The 20826-nt window shown below is 36.6% G+C and overlaps 1 protein-coding gene across 6 annotated transcripts in view; it reads right to left on the reverse strand.

Moving 5' to 3' along the window:
• THOC2 (THO complex subunit 2) overlaps positions 1–20826 on the reverse strand; it is a 135333-nt gene that overhangs the window by 28999 nt on the left and 85508 nt on the right. For all 6 annotated transcript variants that reach the window (XR_008377564.1, XM_053579580.1, XM_053579581.1 and 3 more), the window contains exons 13-22: positions 15487–15528; positions 14941–15071; positions 14742–14843; positions 10818–10902; positions 9716–9809; positions 9192–9272; positions 5481–5577; positions 3622–3739; positions 2475–2654; positions 1443–1607 (exon numbers count right to left, since the gene is read on the reverse strand). Coding sequence is in view for 5 of the 6 variants with exons in the window: in XM_053579580.1 (XP_053435555.1) it covers positions 1443–1607; positions 2475–2654; positions 3622–3739; positions 5481–5577; positions 9192–9272; positions 9716–9809; positions 10818–10902; positions 14742–14843; positions 14941–15071; positions 15487–15528 (1095 nt within the window). In the remaining variant the exon portion in view is untranslated. The remainder of the gene's footprint in view (positions 1–1442; positions 1608–2474; positions 2655–3621; positions 3740–5480; positions 5578–9191; positions 9273–9715; positions 9810–10817; positions 10903–14741; positions 14844–14940; positions 15072–15486; positions 15529–20826) is intronic.

Here is a 20826-nt window from a genome sequence, read left to right on the forward strand (position 1 = left end):
CTCCAAATTTCTCAGCATCTTTTTGCATACCTCTACTTACTACACAGTTCTATACCCTTACTAAGAACAAAGAAGTAATTATAGTGGAAGAGAAAGGAGCAAGATCTGCCCCAAAATCTGTTGTGAAAATCTTCTACAGTACCATCTTAAAAACAACAAATAAACAGAAGTGCCAGAATCCAAGCCTTCAGAAAAATAAAAAAATATGCTGGGGCTCTAGTCAAGAGTAGAAAAGTACCACAGTTTCCATAGCACTGACCAAGGCCTTGAGGGGAAAGGAAAAGTAAATTCCCATGAGAGATTATTGCTTTGCAGAACAGTCCAGGTGACAGATGAGGATGAACTATCTCTTTCCTCCCTACATCCTTACTTGACTCTCAGTACAGTCACTACTGGGATGCTATGATGGGGAAGTTTCCAGTGTACTTCTAGTTTTTTATTTGTTTTGGTTGACTTTTTGGAATGATTTCATTTAAGTGGAAAGGAAATAAGAACCATGAACATAACCTTTCTAGAAGCTACATAATAGAGAAGGTAAAACATTTTAGAGGGCTAGAAGGGTTAAGTCTTTCTGTTCATCTTTCTTTGAAAGCAGTATAAGTAACAGCAAGTCAGCCACCTGACAGGGATATTATCATGGAGGAAATAGGACTCCCTGGAGTCAAAAGGGGTATTCTTCAGAGTAATATACCTAGATTTACATGCATCAGAATCCCCTACTGCTTATTTTAAAACAAAAAAATAATAATAAATTAAAAAATTCCCAGGCTCAGCTCGGCGCCTATGGCTCAAGTGGCTAAGGTGCTAGCCACATACACCTGAGCTGGCAGGTTCGAATCCAGCCCAGGCCCGCCAAACAACAATGATGGCTGCAACCAAAAAATAGCCAGGTGTTGTGGCGGGCGCCTGTGGTCCCAGCTACTTGGGAGGTGGAGGCAGTAGAATCATTTGAGCCCAGGAGTTGGAAGTTGCTATGAGCTGTGATGCCACAGAACTCTACCCAGGGCAACAGCTTGAGGCTCTGTCTCAAAAAAAAAAAAAAAAATTCCCAGGCTCCCTTTAAGTTGCTGAATTAGAAGTTTGAGATATGAAATTTTGAGCTTTTAAGATGCTTCTCCAGCAATTTTCATCTGTACTAACACTTGAGAACTAGAGTTCTAAAGGATCCATAAGACATCAACCTGAAAAACTGGTAGAAAAGTAACAGCAAAGTTAATGAACCAGTAAGGCCTATTTTAACCGTACATTTCATTTCTGAGCTCTCTGCAGTCAAAGGGTTAAAAAGAGACATTTATATTATATACTGCTCAAAATGAATATTAACAAAAGAATAACTCTCCAAAGGACATAAACTATATCTATGTCAAACTAAAATGCATTTACAAATAAAGTTAAATAATTTGGAATCATAATTGAATGACTTCAAAGATACTTGTACTTACCGAAATATGGTGTGCATACATTGGCCTAGACAGGAAAAACGCTGCATCGTGGGGTGTATGAAATTCATTACAGAGCACATCAATTGAAGGCACTCGCTTTATATAATCTTCTGTGCTTAGATTAGATGCTAAAAACCCACCAAACTGTACCAGGGTATCATGACACTAAATTTTAAAAATAAGACAAAAACAAAAGATGTGCCAACATTTTACAAAATCAACAAATTATTTCAGAAAATGATTAAGACACATTTTAACGATATCTTGATTAATAAAGAATAATCCCAATTCTGTAACTTAAGGGGACTTTAGAAACCACCTATAAAAATAATTACATTACAAAAAAGATGCCACAGTCCGCATAGGTTGTATAATCCAAGGCTTTAATAGCCAACTGGATCTCTTAAGTTCCAAGCCATTGCTCATCACTTTTAGTAGAATTTATCTACCCAAATCACATAGTAACCATAGGCATAGAAATCAATTCCTTCATCTCTAAAAGAGAAAAACTATTTATAGGATATATATATATGTATTTTTTTTATAGTTTTTTTTGGCCGGGGCTGGGTTTGAACCTGCCACCTTCAGCATATGGGGCCGGCGCCCTACCCCTTTGAGCCACAGGCACTGCCCGACATATTTATAAATGTTAAGTACCAATATTTATGATTAGCCACAAAATATATTTATCACCAACTACAATAAAAAGGGAGAAAAGGAAATAACATCTCTATTATGATTAAAATTTCATATTTCAGATATTGGAAAGATATAAGAGCAATTTTATCTCTTATTTAATGCTAGAATTCCTAATTGAAAGTCTTACATATAACATCTCCTAGAACATCTCCTAAATTACCATATTTGCACAGAAACAGGCCCTATTTCCAGAATGTCTATTTTACATTAGAGCTGTTTTGCACTTACAATATGCAGAAAAATGACATTTTTCAAATTATATCACATTCTCTATTTTCCTTTGTCAGGACTAAAAAAAAAATCTACGTAAATATAAAACCCACTTTAACTTGCCTGGTCATAGAGCTTTCCCACAAGTTTCAAATGCTTCTCTCCACCTTCCTGAAAGATTACCCCATTCCTTTGCTGAGCCATAAGCAAACACAGAGGAAGAGCAAGATCATGGTCCAATAGCGCATCCTTTAGCCTCTGAGAGGATTTTTTAGTGTTCCTAATCTGGCCAAAATAACCACCCTACACAAGAGAAAACACAAATTTACCAGTGTACAATTCATAATCCATGCTACCTGATTTGAAAAAGACACAGAAAAAAGTTGAGTTGTAATACTTAATATTAAAAAACTCCTATATTCTACATTCCTTCCTCTTCTTCACAAATTTATTTTAGTGACACTATTACTGATTATAGTCACCGGCTTAAAGACAATTGTCAACTGTATTTAAACTTCTGCATATTTTACATTTTCAACCTCATAATCCCTCATAAAGGATTAGTCTTCATTTAGTATGGAAGAGATTCAACACAGCAACTATGTTAAAATTTACAGCACTTACATATATCAAGGATCACAAATTTGGTATTTATTTTCCTTACAGATATATTACTTACTATCTTTTACACTTGTAGATTTTTTCTTTTTTTGAAACAGAGTCCCACTATGTTGCCCTCAGTAGAGTGCTGTAGCGTCATAGCTCACAGCAACCTCAAACTCTTGGGCTTAAGCGACTATCTTGCCTCAGCCTCCCAAGTAGCTGGGAATACAGGTGCCCACCACAACACCTGGCTATTTTTTTGTTGCAGCTGTCATTGTTGTTTAGCAGGCCCAGGCTGGGTTCAAACCCACCAGCCCCAGTGTATGTGGCCAGCGCCCTAGCCGCTGAGCTATAGGCGCTGAGCCTACACTTTTAGTTATTAAAAGAGGTTAAAATAACTAGTATTTCTCTCTCTGCTGGAGTACAATGGTGCAATCATAGCTCACCACAGCCTCAAACTCTCAGTCTCAAGTGATCCTCCTGCCTCATCTTCCCAAATGCATATCTCATTTTTTAAAAAGAGAGGTTAAGGGTGGCTTTGAAAGGAAAGTATATATATGGCTCTGATATTTGGTTTTATGTACTCATATATTATTTGGATTCTTTACTATGACAATGCACACACTACAAGTTTAAAAAGCTGATCAACAAAAATAGCAACTCTCACCTCAGCTTTTAGCTGCTCTCCACCAGTCATGGCCTCTAATTGCTCCATTGTCATTTCCTCTGTAATTTCTATTCCTGCCATTTTTTGTACCACTTCTTTCAATATAAGCAGGTCAAAACTACTCCAAAAAAAAAATCAGGAACAGTCTATGGTTAAAACTTCAAATATAAATGTGATAATATATTATAATTAATATCCTGAGAATTCCTACATTACTTAATATAAATATGAGAGAATAGGCTTAAGTGGTTTCTAAGGAACAGCATTCCTAGAACTATAACTGAAAAATAACTTGATACATATGTTTTAACTATTTTTACTTGGAAATAATTTTAAACTTACAGATATGATACAAAAAACATAGTACAAAGCACACCCACATACCTTTTACCCTAAGTTTACCTATTAACATTTGTACTTATGTTTGTTTTATCATTTCTTTTTCCTCCCTCCCTCCTCCTCCCCTCTCTCAGTCTACACACACACACACACACTTTTTTTTAAACCACGGTCTTTTACTCCTAAAATTCCTAAAAATACATTCTCTAAAGGAACAGTTTTCTAAGATTCTTATCAAGTGCTTGTTCTCTCAATTTGCCTCACTTATCCTTAAGATAGTTTATAAAAGACAGGACCCACGTGCAAATTAGAATGCCAGTACCAATGAAATGATTTTAATTTTTCTTTAAATTATGTTCTAATTTAATGGTCATAAAACAGTATTCACAATAAAGAAAACAGAGTTATAGACTAAAATAACATGTTCTCCTGGTCTATAAACAGAGAAGAGTAAAATGTACAGAAATGACTGATAGCAATATGCTGATAAAATCCTGAGCCTAAATATTTTTTTTAAGTTTTCCCTAAACCAAAATAAGAATCTTTCAAGAACTGTTTAGGTAATACTCGTTTGGAACACCAGAGAGCTTGTAAGTTTTTGTTTACTTTCTATGAAAAAGATCTTGAAAACAATCTCCAGTTCTTTGATTCTAGTCAGTTTACTGCTGGTGAAGTTTAATACACATACATAATAATTCAAATTCTAAGCACCAGTATCAGCCTGGAAAAAAAGAAGCTTCAGTATTTATTCATTTTTTTTTTCCGTATTGAGACAGTCTCACTTTGTCACCCTCAGTAGAGTGCAGTGGTGTCATAGCTCACAGCAACCTCCAACTGTTGGGGTCAAGTGATTCTCTTGCCTCAGCCTCCCTAGTAGCTGGGACTACAAGGTGCCCACCACAATGACCAACTTTTTTTTTTTTTTTTAAAAGCAGGCCCGGGCTGGATTCAAACCTACCAGCCCCAGAGCATGTGGCCAGCATCCTAACCACTGAGCTACGGGCACCTAGCCAAGCTTCAGTATTTATAAAGAAAAGAGGACACCATCCAAAAGGTATGTAAGCCTTACATATCTCTAAAGCTCAAATTCAAAAAATTGTGCCTTAAAAATACTATATACCCCCTCCAAATAAACAAATTGTTTCTACTAGATAATCAATGTAATAAAGTCCAATCACTGTCCATCAGCGTAGTCAACAGTGCAGTACAATTTGTCATAAGAGGATATACAATACATATACCACATTAGTCATGTACTCAAAAGCCTAACAGGTAGTCAAAATAATTAAAAGTGCATTAACATATATAACCAATAAATTTAGTGAGTTAATACATATAGCCAAATATAACATTTATTCTTAAAAAAACTCTTTATGTATTAAGCTATCATGTAAATGAGCAACTATTGTACTTGAGTCTACAACTGTAAGCAGTCTTTCAGAATAAGAGCAATCTCAATACCCTAATACCATCAGAAGTACTCTATTGAATTTCATTTACATATAATTTGTTATGAATACCTTTTGCCTGCCTTTAGCTGATTGGCCACATATTGAAGAAGACCAGCAAGATCAATTGGATATTTACGAAAAACTGCACCACAGAAACTAGCCAGACCTATATGAAAAAAATTACAAAATAGGAGTAAGAACAGTTTATAAAAGAAAAGGCACATATTATATAGCTGATGCCATTGAATAGAATTTTACAATTAATAACAACTAATATTTATTGAACATACATGTGCTAAGCACTGCACCCAGCACTTTATGATGACTGCCTCATTTAATCCCTGCAACTATCATGTTAGGTTGGTATAAAGCTATTGGTGAGGTAAATTCAGAACAGATATGTCACATAACTTGCTCATGGTCATGTACTCAGTATAAAGTAGAACAGTGATTCAACCTATGTAGCCTAATTCCAAAATCTATGACATTAGAACACAATGAAATGCTACAGATGACTCAGATACTTAAAACAGCAAAACGCCCACCCCTTGGATGTCGGAGTCAAGAAAAAATTCTCTTTTAATCAAGAAACATGCTACTAGTTGTAGCATGGAAATAGGCCAAGTATTGCAAGACCTATAGGGAGGTAAGAGACTGATTTTAACCAATAGTCCTTATCATTAATAGGAAGAAACCCCAGTCAATAAAAGAGTAGGAGATTCTAGTAAAGTCAAGTACTCTATAGCTTATTCCACAATTTTTTGTTAACCACCTAAATGATACCGGACAAAACACAGGTTCTTCCCTCACTCAGCTCAATCTAGTGAAGGATATAGAAAAGTAAACTGAAATAACTATGATGAGTAAAAGGTTCCATGGGAGTACAAACGGAAAGCACCTAATTCAGACCTGTGGGTGACAGCATTAACAGGCAAAGCTTTCCAAGGGAAGTGATCGCTAAGCTGAAATCTAATAATAATAATAATAAAAAGAACATGGAATGGGGGAGATAACTAGCCATAGAAGATTATTACCAATAGAAAAAAATAACATGTGCCAAAGGACCATGTAAAGTACAAGTAGTTCAATATTAATGGAACCTAGAAGATTGGGGGGAGGAAGAGGCTAAAATAGTGATTAAGAACCCTTTTTCAAAAGAACTTTACTCGTGTGACTTTTTAAAGATTTCAGACTTTAAAGGACAATAGGGAGTCACTGCAAGATTCAGTTACAAAACAACAAAAACGATTCAGTTATAATAGGCTGAAAGATACAATAGCTTGAAAGAACAGGTTGCTAGAAACCGAAGGCATTTTTTTTTTAATTGTTAAATCATAGCTGTGTATATTACTGCAATCAAGGGGTACAATGTGCTGGTTTCATGTACAACCTGAAATATTCTCATCAAACTGTTCAACGTAGCCTTCATGGCATTTTCTTAGTTATTGTATGTAGACATTTGTATTCTGCATTTAATAAGTTTCGCCTGTACCCATTCTAAGATGCACCATAGGTGTGGCCCCACCCATTACCCTCCCTTCCCTTTCCTTGGCTCTTTCCTCATAGTCTTGTGCTATAGTTGGGTTATAGCCTTCATGTGAAAGCTATAATTTAGCTTCATAGTAGGGCTGAGTACAATGGATACTTTTTCTTCCATTCCTGAGATACCCTGCTAAGAATAATATGTTCCAGCTCTATCCATGTAAACATGAAAGAGGTAAAGTCTCCATCTTTCTTTAAGGCTACATAATATTCCATGATATACATGTACCACAATTTGCTGGTCCATTCGTGGGTCAATGAGCACTTGGGCAACTTCCATGACTTAGCAATTATGAATTGGGCTGCAATAAACATTCTGGTACAGATGTCTTTGTTATATTGTGATATTTGGTCTTCTGGGTATAAACCTAGTAAAGGAATTATAGGATCAAATGGCAGGTCTATTTTTCTGTCTCTAAGTATTCTCCAAACATCCTTCCAGAAGGACCGTATTAGTGTGCATTCCCACCAGCAGTGTAGAAGTGTGCCCTTTTCTCCACATCCACACCAACATCTCTGGTTTTGGGATTTTGTTATGTGGGCTACTCTTACTGGGGTTAGGTGATATCTCAAAGTAGTTTTGATTTGCATTTCTCTGATGATTAAGGATGATGAGCTTTTTTTCATGTGTTTGTAGATCGTGCGTCTGTCTTCTTTAGAAAAGTTTCTCTTCAAGTCCCTTGCCCACCCTGAGATGGGATCACGTGTTCTTTTTTTCTAATACATTTGAGTTCTCTGTGGATTCTGGTTATTAAACCTTTATCGGAGGTATAACCTGCAAATATTTTCTCCCATTCTGAGGGCTGTCTGCTTGCTTTACTTACTATGTTCTTGGCTGTACAGAAGCTTTTTAGTTTCATCAGGTCCCAGTAGTGTATTTTTGATACTGTTTCAATTGCCTGGGGAGTCCTCCTCATAAAATATTCACCCAGGCCAATTCCTTCAAGAGTTTTCCCTGCACTTTCTTCAAGTATTTTTATAGTTTCATGTCTTAAGTTTAAATCTTTGATCCAGTGAGAGTCTATCTTAGTTAATGGTGAAAGCTGTGGGTCCAGTTTTAATCTTCTACAGGTTGCCAGCCAGTTTACCCAGCACCATTTGTTAAATAGGGAATCTTTTCCCCACTGAATGCTTTTAATTGGCTTGTCAAAGATCAAATAACAGTAAGTAGCTGGATTCATCTCTTGGTTCTCTATTCTGTTCTAGACATCTACTTCTCTGTTTTTGTGCCAATACCATGCTGTTTTGATCACTATCGATTTATAGTACAGTCTCAGGTCTGGTAGTGTGATTCCTCCTGCTGTGTTTTTATTGCTGAGTAATGTTTTGGCTATTCGAGGTTTTTTCTGATTCCATATAAAACGAAGTATTTTTTTCAAGATCTTTAAAATATGACAATGAAGCTTTAATAGGAATTGCATTAAAATTATATATTGCTTTGGGTAGTATAGACATTTTAACAATGATGATTCTTCCCAGCCATGAGCATGGTATGTTTTTTCCATTTGTTAACATCTTCAGCTATTTCTTTTCTTAAAGTTTCATAGTTCTCTTTGTAGAGATCTTTCACGTCAACCAACGGCATTTTGAAAAAAAAAAAGAACTGTGGCCAGATTTTTTGTTCTTTTAAGATACCTAGAACCTTGGGGCAGCGCCTGTGGCTCATTCGGTAAGGCGCCAGCCCCATATACCGAGGGTGACGGGTTCAAACCCGGCCCCGGCCAAACTGCAACCAAAAAATAGCCGGGCGTTGTGGCGGGCGCCTGTAGTCCCAGCTACTCGGGAGGCTGAGGCAAGAGAATTGCTTAAGCCCAGGAGTTGGAGGTTGCTGTGAGCTGTGTGAGGCCATGGCACTCTACCGAGGGCCATAAAGTGAGACTCTGTCTCTACCAAAAAAAAAAAGATACCTGGAACCTTAGGATGAAATAGGAAAAAGTAAGGCTAATTCCCTTAAGATCAACACTTCTAAAATAATGTTAAGGAGATTTTCACCTCCCCAGTAATGCTTATCCAAATTCTATTATAGTCTCTTGAATTATGAAAATGAGTAACTATGATATGAATCTTCTTATACAGCCAAGTGACTTGATCATTCTGTAGAACAAGATGAGTGGCTAGATATTCTCAAAACTCCTAACAAATAAGCTCTTAAACATCTGTAAGCATAGGTAATAGAACATCTAACTGGAAAATTACTACAGATAGTAATTTCATCTTTGGAAAAATAAAAACACTTACTTTGAAGCCAGCTTGAGATGGTTGTGTCATCGTGTTTCATTCTCTCCTTTTCTGGATTAGCTAAAGCTTCAATGATACAATCTTTCATACATTAAGAAAGTTTAAGCCATTACATCTCTAACAAAGACCCTTAAAAAAATAATATGGCACATCTTTTAAAAAATAAGATTGTTTGCTTCAGGTTATTAAAATTTTTTGAAAAATACACTCATTATAGTGCCAACTTTCTTCTTTGCCAACTGTTCTTTAGTCTCTTTCCCATCTTTTAGCAAGCAAAGTAGATTCTACCTATACGAAGATTTTTGGTAAACCTAACATCTCTCACTTTATACTACATAAAGACACACACAAACGTGTACATTCATTCATTCACTCTCACACTACTATCAACTGGCCAAACTTCAGATCTGCCACCTGAATCAACCTCAGATGGTTACTAAAGGAACTTACAATGAAAATAAAAATGTTTACCATTAAGATTTATGAAAAGTAAAATCTATGTATTGCTTCACTTGAAAGGATACATGCCAAGACATCATAATTCAATGAAGTGAGGTATTTCAATGAATCTACTACAGGTGTTATTAAGTTATCATACTTCTGTATTTGTGACAAGATCTGAAAGACGGAAACAAAGAATAGATGACATTAACTGATCAAAGGAGGGCTTTTATTGCACCAAGCAATGGCTTACACTTCTTATTTTTCAAAAGAAAAAAGAATGCTTATAATTAAAGTGGTTTCCTTGGTTTTCATAGCTCAGAAGTAGATATCTTATAAACAGACAGGTTAAATTATCTGCTGGGTAGAGGCAGAGGGGAGACTCAAACCTGGCTTTACTGGGTACAAAGACCAGTGCCCTAAACACTGTGCTACACTAACAAACTGTATCAGCTATGTTTTCAAAGAATCTAGATATATATTAGTTTATTTTTATAGCTTCCGATTTGATTTTATGTTGCTGGTATTTTACAGAATAATCTTGGTTGTAACAACTTTCCAATTTGGTATAAAATTTCATTATATAGGCCAGTACCAAATATGAATAAGGCTTCAGAGATACTAATAAAATACAATGCACTAATCACAGTCTTATCCTATAAGAAACTGCACTATGTTCAGGTTCCATTTAATAAATGCAAGACTGACTCAAAAAAGAGATTTTCTATCATTTCATGTTTATATAAAAACTACCATTCTATTGTTGCCTTAGAGAATATTTCAGGCTACATTCTCCAAATAGAAAATAATTTCAGGGAATTTAAACTTGGATTTTGACATGACAGAGGCTAGTCTAAAATCAAAGTGTTTTAGAAATCTCTTTCTAAATATGAATAGTGTCACATCTGAATCACAATCAAATGTAATTCAAATATTTCTAAAAACTAAAAACAAGTAATGCTTCTAGAAATCAAAATGTGGTAAATAAGATAACATTAGACTATAATAGTAGCACTGTTACAGAGACCTAGAAAAGTGGGTCAATGTGTTAAACATATTGTGTAATAATTTTATTTTAGCATAACCTTACAATGCTTCATTTGCTAACCTTATTGTATTACCACTTGTGTTGATTTTAAAACAAAATAAGAAATCCCTTAAAATAATATTAACCTCGAAACATACATAATCAAACAAAATGGTTGGATTGCTGTGGCTCAACTTCCCAATTTGTCTTCCAGAAGGTTTCACATTTTCCTTTGTTAAGCGCCTACAAGGGAATAAAAAAAGCGTCAACAATCACCTTAAGTAACATTTCTCACAACACTAATAGCTTTTCACATCATGGGGGAAAGCAATTATTTTCCAAATGTCATAAACAATCACATTCATCATACACTTTATGACAGGGCATGGGCTATTCTGGTTAGGGATTCTCCCAGAAGGTATTGAGATTTTATGTTAAATGCTTAACATTTATCAAATAAATTATACATATCAATGTATTTCCACTTTATAATAATAGTCTAATAATCCTTAAAATTCTTAATGTACTCCACAGGTACATAAAACTCTTCTTCTAGAGAATTATCATTATTTTATATTTAGAACTAATTTATCAGTTTAGGGATTAATATATCAAATTTGGTGTAACACAATGAAATATCTCAAGCCATATGGCTCAGCTACCCTAACAGAGTAATAGCTAATACTGCAATCCTGAATATGGAAAGTTATCTGCTTCATATTCAAAATAATTTTTTTTTGAGACAAAGTCTCACTCTGTTGCCCCAGGTAGAGGCCGTGGCATCATCGTAGCTCACAGCAACCTCAAATTCTTGGGCTTGAGCAATCCTCTTGCCTCAGTCTCCCAAGTAGCTAGGACTATAGGCGCCAGCCACAATGCCTATGTTTTTTTTCTATTTTTAGTAGAGCCGGGGTCTCACTTTTGCTCAGGCTGGTCTTGAATGCCTAAGCTTAAGCAAACTCCTGCCTCAACCTCCCAGAGTGTTGAGATTACAGGCGTGAGCCACCAAGACTGGCCTTTAAATATTTTTTAAAAAACTAAGTTCTGTTTCTTTTCTTCCTTTCCATTTTTTACTCTGTTAATTCGTTGACCAACATTCTGCAAATGTGTATCTATGAAATTCTCAGTTAAAAACATTAGACAAGGCAGGCACCTGTAGTTCAGTTGGCAGGGCACCGGCCACATACACCAAGGGTGGCAGGTTCGAACCTGGCCCAGGCCAGCTAAAACAACAATGACGACTGCAACACCACCAAAAAAAAAAAAAAAAAAATAGCTGGGCATTGTGGCAGGCACCTGCAGTACCAGCTACTTGGGAGGCTGAGGCAAGAGAATCACTTAAGCCCAAGAGTTTGAGGTTGCTGTGAGCTGTGACGCCATGTCACTCTACCCAGGGCAACAGCTTGAGACTCTGTCTCAAAAAAAAAAAAAAATTAAACAAGATCTTAAACTATTCTGATGCCAATATTACACAATAAATCTAGAAATCTGAAAAAGTTACAGTGACAGGAAGAAAGTGGGAATGAAAACATAATGAAGTAAATTATAAATTCAGTTTATAATTCATGGAATGGGGCTACTCTCCAAGTGACAAACTTGCTATAATCATCTTAAGAAGCTTCTTATGACAAAACTGACACCATCAATGAAAACTACTTTATTGTCAACTGGATCCCTTTCCCATTCTCCATAGCCAATTTGTTTTCTTCCATTTTGTTTCACAGAGAAGAGAGACCATTAGTTTTAAACATTGGCTATACAGTATTCTGTCCTGCCTTCAAACTTAATCCTACTGTATCAAGTACCTCCCCCTTACTTGCTAAGGCTAACTCCTCTATGTGTTTTATTCCATTCCTTTCTGTCTCCATCACTCTGAAAGAGGAAAAAAATAAAAAACAAAAATTAAAGGAATATTTTCTCGACTATGTTTTTCCCTCCAACTACCATGGTATCTGGCATATGGAACACAATAAGCATTTGTAAATTACTGAATGCCCTATAGCAAGCTCATGTTTTCAATAAGGGACTTTTTTTTAGTAGACACAAGTCTCACTGTGTTGTATAAACTGGTCTTTTTTTTAATTAATATTAAATCACTGGTCTTAATCTCCTGGCCTCAAGCAATCCTCTCACCTTGGTCTCAAAGCACGGGGATTACAGACATGAGTGACCACACCCAGTCCAAGACTTTTTACTTTTTATATTTACTAAAATTTAACTGTTTAAATGTATATACTAGTCAAGAAAGTAGATAATTAAAAAAAGAAAAACCATCATAGCAATATAACCAAGTGTTGTTGATAGCATTACATGCATAAGGAACAGTAGTAGCACAAATAAAGATCAACTGTGTCTGGCACTTGGTGCTAGGGAAGGCTTCACAGAGGTGACACTGGAGCTTATTCTTTGAGGATGTCATCAGACGGAGAAGGAAAAGGTAGGTGAGGGAAAACCTCTACCAATAGGAAACAAAAAAATATATGCAAACCAAGAGAAGCTAAAGAGATCATGGTATACTTAGGAAAACCTAAGTAGGCTCAGTACAGCCAGAGGTAGAACTGGCAGGCAATGAGACTAGATGTAGAGAGGGACAGATCAAGGAAGATCTCTTGCTTACATCACCCCTATGCCATAAAGCTTAACATATAACCTGTAGGCAAAGGTCAGTCACCAAAGGATTTTTAAGAGAACATACAAATCACTGTAATATTCTAGATAAAAAAACTAAGGTATGGTGGTAGAGAAACTAAATGAGACCAATTTAAGGAATTTAATAATATCATAAAATAATCCACACAGCATTCTTAGTTTAATGTCTGGCACACGTAGTAATGGCTCCACAAATAGTAGCTGCTGTTGTTAAACTCAAACTGCATCTGGAAAGTCTTTCAGATGCACTAGATCTAATATCATCTCCTCCCATAACTTCCCCAGGGTGAAATCATTCACTCTCGTGTTGATCCTCCCATAGCACTTTGTACCTACTGTGTAAGAGCACCTATTAAACCAGACTGTGATCAGGCATATACCTGTTTTCTCAATGGACTATCACCAGAAACAGTATCATTTAGACAAAGACAATATTATCACATACTATTAAATCTAGCTAAACTAGAGAATGAACTACTTTTGATTAGATCAACCATACCACTGCCATGAATTTATATAAGTGACAAATGACAATAAATAACTTTGTTGGGAATACTTGCAATGCAGCAGAGTATTTTAGTATCTAAGCTGATTCTAATCTGAAGTATATAATTTTCATAATTAAACTCCAAATAGTCCACCGGAAAGTAGAATTAACATCACTCTAATGTTTTTAAAGATGTTAAAATTAAAGCACACAAATAGGGAAAAATGAAATTTCCTAAGAATTGATTCCCTATGTAGATAGTTTTACATAATTCTATTACAGCTTCCTAAGAAATTAAAAATATTTATTATGATCACTTGTAGCAGAGGAAATTCCTAGAACTCTACTTTGCACAAGCCATTAAATGTAATATGCAAATTGAACAAAGGCCACAGCATGCTGTCTTTAAAAAAAACCCACCTTATGTGATGCATTAAAGAGGATTTTTATTAGATTTTTGTTTTGTTTTTGTAGAGACAGAGTCTCACTTTATCTCCCTCAGTAGAGTGCAGTGGCATCACACAGCTCACAGCAACCTCCAACCCCTGCGCTTAGGCAATTCTCTTGCCTCAGCCTCCTGAGTAGCTGGGACTACAGGTGCCCACCACAACGCCTGGTTATTTTTTTGTTGCAATTTGGCCAGGGCCAGGCCCAAACCCACCACCCTCGGTATATGGGGCCTGTGCCCTACCCGCTGAGCCACAGGCACCGCCCAGATTTTAAACCTATATAAAATGACAACTATGAAAACATTAACTTGGTAATCAAAATGAGCTAAAACCACAATTGATAGTCATTCTGCCTGTAGTATATATCATCAGCTACACCATTAGCAAATATTCACAGCCTTTCGCAAAACTGAAATTCAAATGTAAGTTAACTGAAAGAAAGTGAAACAGATCTAGACATATTTTAGATTAATATGAAAAAATAAATTAAAACTTACTTCATGATATATTTCGCTCTGTCTATTGTTTGAGCTTTAACTTTTACTAAAAGTGGGTGACTGTTATAAGTTTCATTCTTCCACTGGCCATACAGACGGTATCTTAAAAAATAATGGAATGAAGAATTAGAAAAAGCTGTTAGCAGTTAACATACTAGAATTACTAGTTATTAAAAACATGAAAATAATATGTATTTACCTATGCTGATATGGAAATGTTTTAAACATTCCCCACAGTTCCTCAGACATACAAGCATTGCAGTCCATCAAAGAAAGAGACGGAAGTAGTACCTGGTCAGTAATGCTAAGTAAACAGCTAAGGATAACTTCCTAAGAAGAAAGGAAGAAAAATTATTTCAGTAAGCAGTCCATATTAATCCATTCAACAATAAATTTATGATAGCCTTGGGAAAAATAATATTTCTTAATCTCTTAATATGCAATATTTAATTCCCCACCCCATCTCTGCCCTTAATACAATGCTTATCTGAGTTTCTCCATCTAAGACAGAAAATGAGGTGAGGGAAGGAAAGGGGTAGCAAGGGAACAAGGGTCTTTTATCCTTCTTCCTTTCTCAACATGTTCATCCTCATACACCTTAAAAGGTAACTTTGTATAAGCTGCCAAAAGCCACATTCAGCATCTACAGTATAACATAGTTATTCACACAGATAATTAAAGCATGTTCACAGTAAAATTTATAGTTTGCTGTACTTAGGCAAATTTGATTTTTCTAGTCTCTTACCGTTTTCTCTTTATCTTCTTGTTTGCTTCCATCAGACTGAAACTAAAGTTAAAGGAATTAGTAAAATGCAAAAAGGTTAAAATTATATTGTCACATTTAGTTTCTCATTTGAAAAATATTTGAGTTGCATGTGGTTGTGAACTGTTATCTTTTTACACACACAAAGGTTTTTAAATGTAGCCTGTTGTCAATTAACATCTTTAAATTTCACTTAAAATTCATGGATATCAAGAACGATTTAGGTTAGAAATGTGTCAATTTTATAAGCCAATCTTTCTCAACCTCAATCATCACAATCCAAAGCATCTTAAAACTATCTAAGTATTTATTATAAAATTATAACCAGCACCATAATTTCATGATAATGCATGTACATTTCTCTAGAGTTTTTCCTCTACAGGATTAGTGAAAATCAAATACTAAAGCAATGAAAACAAAACCAAAATTAAACACAAAGAAATGTAAAGCTATATTGTAATTCACTACTACCAAATCCCTGAATAAAAGATAAGCCCAAAATATTAACAACATTGTTGACAAAGACAAAACTATTGCTTAACTTGTAGACGGAAGGAAAGCCTGGGTCCATATAATACTAATGATGTGCAGATGGGCCCTTGAAGTGATGTTTAACAACATGAATGAATATTCAAAATGAAACAGTGATACACTTTAACATAATGCTAATTTGGGGCCTGCCATGTTACTCTAATAGGAAAATATATACATTCACTTTTTTATTTAACTGGCAGGTTAAAAAGGTATGGTTCCATATCACAGAAACAATTTAATAAGTCAACATATATATACATATCTATCCTGGTCAGCAAATAAGGAATTGTATTACTAAGGAGTAGCCTAGCTGATAAAAAAAAGCTACCCAGTTTTTTAGGGGGAAACACACAATTCTCGTGGCATATCGGTGTACACTGGAAGGCAGAAATACAGGAATGTCATAATTGAAAAACTAGGTTTATGATATATTATGTTGGAGATTAAGGCAGTTAAGCTACTCTTTTCCTGGTATACTATGAATCAAAGATATGAAATAAAACCACACATGGTTTTCCCATAAAAATAAAACATTTTCTTAGTTACTAAGCTGTTCTAATTCCCTTTCTAGGTAACTCATACGAGTTTCTAATGTCTATGTGTCTATTTTTTCAATTTTATAAGAAAAGTTTAAAGAGAAAGAAAGAAATATAGGAAGCAAACTGAAACCACCTAGATCAATAAGAGGCCTTCCTATCAAATTCTTAAACATAGCAAGGATATACAAAAAAAAAAAAAATCAAGCACTACACGCAAATAAAAGCAATTTTGTATTTATTTGGTAAGAAGATAAATTCCACTCTCTTAATGCATTCTGAATTTAATTTGCTCTTTAATTCAGAGTAAATATGAGAGTCTCCTTTCATATAATACAATACTAAAAGTTTCATTGCATGCCAGGTGGAAAAAGGACAGGGACAGAAATGAGGGAGAGGGGTTGGAGAGCAAGATGGCAGCTGAGTAACAGCTTCCTTGCATCTGGGCACCGTGAGTCTGGGGAGATAGGACTCCAGGCATCTCTGGCTAGTGGGATTTGCCTATCATCACCCCTGTGAGGATACACGGAGTTAGCGAGAGACTTATGGACCCCAAGAGGAGGACTAAAACACTGGAAAACCGGCAAGTGGTCACGTGTGTTCAATCGGTCTAAAACTGCCCGCAACTGTAAGTTCAGCACCACCGAGACTGCAAACCAGAAAGGCCTTACCTGTGAACTGTTCTGGTGTCTTTGGACTTGGCACTCAGTTGAACTGCCTTGGGGAGAGCCTGAGCAGGAGTGCGGAGAACTTTGGCAGTTGTCTAGGGCCCAAGTCTGAGCCACTGAGCCAGATGGAGCTAATAGTGTTTGGCTGTGGGCCACAGGGAGCCATTGTGAGTGATCTGCCCGGGCAAGCTTCGCCCTCAGGGTCGCAGAGCTAGAATTGGGTGGAAGCTGGTAACCTAGCGACTGAGTAACCTAAGGGGGGGGGGGTGTCTGAGCCGCCTTGCAGCCCTAACCCTCAGGGGCAGAGTGAGACCGGTTTTGGCACACTGGGTAAATGGATAGCCACTTCAGCAGTGATTCCAGCGACAAGCACTTTCCTGGGAAAGCTTCTGCTCAGCAAGTTTACAAGTTCGAAGTGCCTTTTAAGTGGGCTGAAGAGAGATTTAGGGTGTCTACCTGCTGGGGTTTGAGAAATCAGCAGCCTCCAGTCATATCAGAACTGTGATTAACATCTCATACCCCAGAAGACCACGTGTTGTCCCAGACAATATTCAATAACATATACATACTGCTTTGTTTTTGGTTGTGTTTTGTTCTTTTTGTTCTTTTTTTTGTTTGTTTGTTTGGTTGTTTTTTTTGACTATTTTGATGTTGTTGATGTTGTTTTGTTTTTTAATTTCAACCTTTTCCATACAGATCTTTTTTCTTTCTCAATTTTTCTAGTTTAATTATAATTTCCCATTGCTGCCTTTTTCAATAACTAGAATTTCATTTTTGCTAGTGTTTCTACAGCTATTATTTGGTTTTTCACTCAATTTTATCCTGTAAAGTATTCTGTTTGCTTTGTTTTGGTTTGATTTATAGCATTTTTGTCTTTCGTCTCTACTTGGTGGAGGTAGGATACTGTGTCTGATCAGGTTAGCAAAGAGCTGCTGACCTCAAGGGAACCACCCAACTGGGCACCCCCAGAAGGTGGGTTTTTTTTTTAGGTTGTGTCAAAGTACCCTACTGTACACCTATATTGCTCTGTCTCCCTATTTCTGTGCCTCTCTTCTTTTTGTCAATATTCCTTTTACCCACCCCCTCTGCTTTCGCTATTTTCTTTTTCTTTTCATTCACTCCTCCTTTCTTTTATCCTTTTCTTGCTCTTCAATCTTCTCATTCTGTACCAAAAGGACTCATCTAACCCTTAGTCCACAGGAACGAGAACTTAAAGAGCAAGAGGAAGTGAAAGGAAAATTAGGGCAAGGAAACAGATAAAAGAAATCACTTGTAAGGAAGAATCAGCAGAAAACTCCAGGCAACATGAAGAACCAGTCCAGAACAACCCTGCCAAGGGACATGAGGTAGCTACTGCAGATGATTCCACCTATAAAGAAATGTTAGGAATGACAGAAAGGGAATTTAGAATAACATGATGAAAACAATGAAAGAAATGATGGAAACAATGAAGGAAACTGCTAATAAAGTGGAAAATAACCAAAAGGAAATTCAAAAACAGAATCAAATAAGAGATGAATGATATGAAGAATAAAAAAAGGATATAGCAGAGCTGAAGGAACTGAAACAGTCAATTAGGGAACTTAAAGATGCAATGGAAAGTATCAGCAACAGGTTAGACCATGCAGAAGAAAGAATTTCAGAGGTACAAGACAAAGTTCTTGAGATAACTCAGATAGTAAAAGAGGCAGAAAAGAAGAGAGAGAAAGCAGAACGTTCACTGTCAGAATTATGGGACTTTATGAAGCGTTCCAACATACGAGTTATAGGAATCCCAGAAGGGGAAGAAGAATGCCCCAGAGGAATGGAAGCCGTACTAGAGAATATTATAAAATAAAATCTCCCTAGCCGGGCGTTGTGGCGGGCGCCTGCAGTCCCAGCTACTCGGGAGGCTGAGGCAAGAGAATCGCATAAGCCCAAGAGTTGGAGGTAGCTGTGAGCCGTGTGACGCCACGGCACTCTACTGGAGGGCAGTAAAGTGAGACTCTGTCTCTACAAAAAATAAAAAAATAAAAAAAATAAATAAAATTTCCCAAATATCACCAAAGATTCTGACACACTACTTTCAGAGGGATATCGGACACCAGGTCGCCTCAACTCTAACCGAGCTTCTCCAAGACACATTGTGATGAACCTGTCCAAAGTCAAGACAAAAGAAAAGATTCTGCAAGCTGCCAAGACTAAGCGCCAGTTGACCTAAAGGGGCAAATCCATCAGAGTGACCGCAGACTTCTCTAATGAAACATTCCAAGCAAGAAGACAATGGTCATCTACCTTTAATCTACTTAAACAGAACAATTTCCAGCCCAGAATTCTGTACCCTGCTAAGCTAAGCTTAAAAATTGACGGAGAAATCAAATCATTTACGGATATAAAAACATTGAGGAAATTCGCCACAACAAGACCAGCTCTACAGGAAATACTTCAACCTGTTCTGCACACTGACCACCACAATGGATCAGCAGCAAAGTAAGAACTCAGAAATCAAAGGACGGAACCTAACCTCCACACTGATGCAAAAGATAAAACTAAGCAATGGACTCTCACAAAATAAGATGAATAGAATACTACCACATTTATCAATTATCTCAATAAATGTTAATGGCTTGAATTCCCCACTGAAGAGACATAGATTGGCTGACTGGATTAAAAAACACAAGCCATCCATTTGCTGTCTGCAAGAAACACAGCTGGCTTCAAAAGACAAATTAAAGCTCCGAGTCAAGGGTTGGAAGACAATTTTTCAGGCAAATGGAATTCAGAAGAAAAGAGGAATTGCAATCTTTTTTTTTTTTTTTTGTAGCGACAGAGTCTCACTGTACCGCCCTCGGGTAGAGTGCAGTGGCGTCACACGGCTCACAGCACCCTTCTACCTCTTTGGCTTACGCAATTCTCTTGCCTCAGCCCACCGAGCAGCTGGGACTACAGGCGCCCGCCACAATGCCCAGCTATTTTTTTTTGTTGTTGCAGTTTGGCCAGGGCTGGGTTTGAACCCGCCACCTTCGGCATATAGGGCCGGCGCCCTACTCACTGAGCCACAGGCGCCACCAGGAGTTGCAATCTTATTTTCACATTCATGTGGATTTAAGGCAACTAAAGTCAAAAAAGACAAAGATGGACACTTTATATTGGTCAAGGGAAAAATACAACAAGAAGACATTTCAATTCTAAATACTTATGCACCCAATTTAAATGCTCCCAGATTCTTGAAACAGACCTTACTCAGTCTGAGCAATATGATATCTGATAATACCATAACAGGGGACTTTAACACTCCTCTTACAGAGCTGGACAGATCCTCTAAACAGAAATTAAACAAAGATATAAGAGATTTAAATGAGACCCTAGAACAACTGTGCTTGATAGACGCATATAGAACACTTCATAAAGAACATACATTCTTCTCATCACCCCCTGGAACATTCTCGAAAATTGATCATATCCTGGGACACAAAACAAATATCAACAGAATAAAAAGAATTGAAATTTTACCTTGTATCTTCTCAGACCATAAGGCACTAAAGGTGGAACTCAACTCTAACAAAAACACTCGACCCCACACAAAGGCGTGGAAATTAAACAAT

The sequence above is a fragment of the Nycticebus coucang genome, chromosome X (assembly GCF_027406575.1).
Source record: "Nycticebus coucang isolate mNycCou1 chromosome X, mNycCou1.pri, whole genome shotgun sequence".
In the NCBI taxonomy this organism is placed as follows: Eukaryota; Metazoa; Chordata; class Mammalia; order Primates; family Lorisidae; genus Nycticebus; species Nycticebus coucang.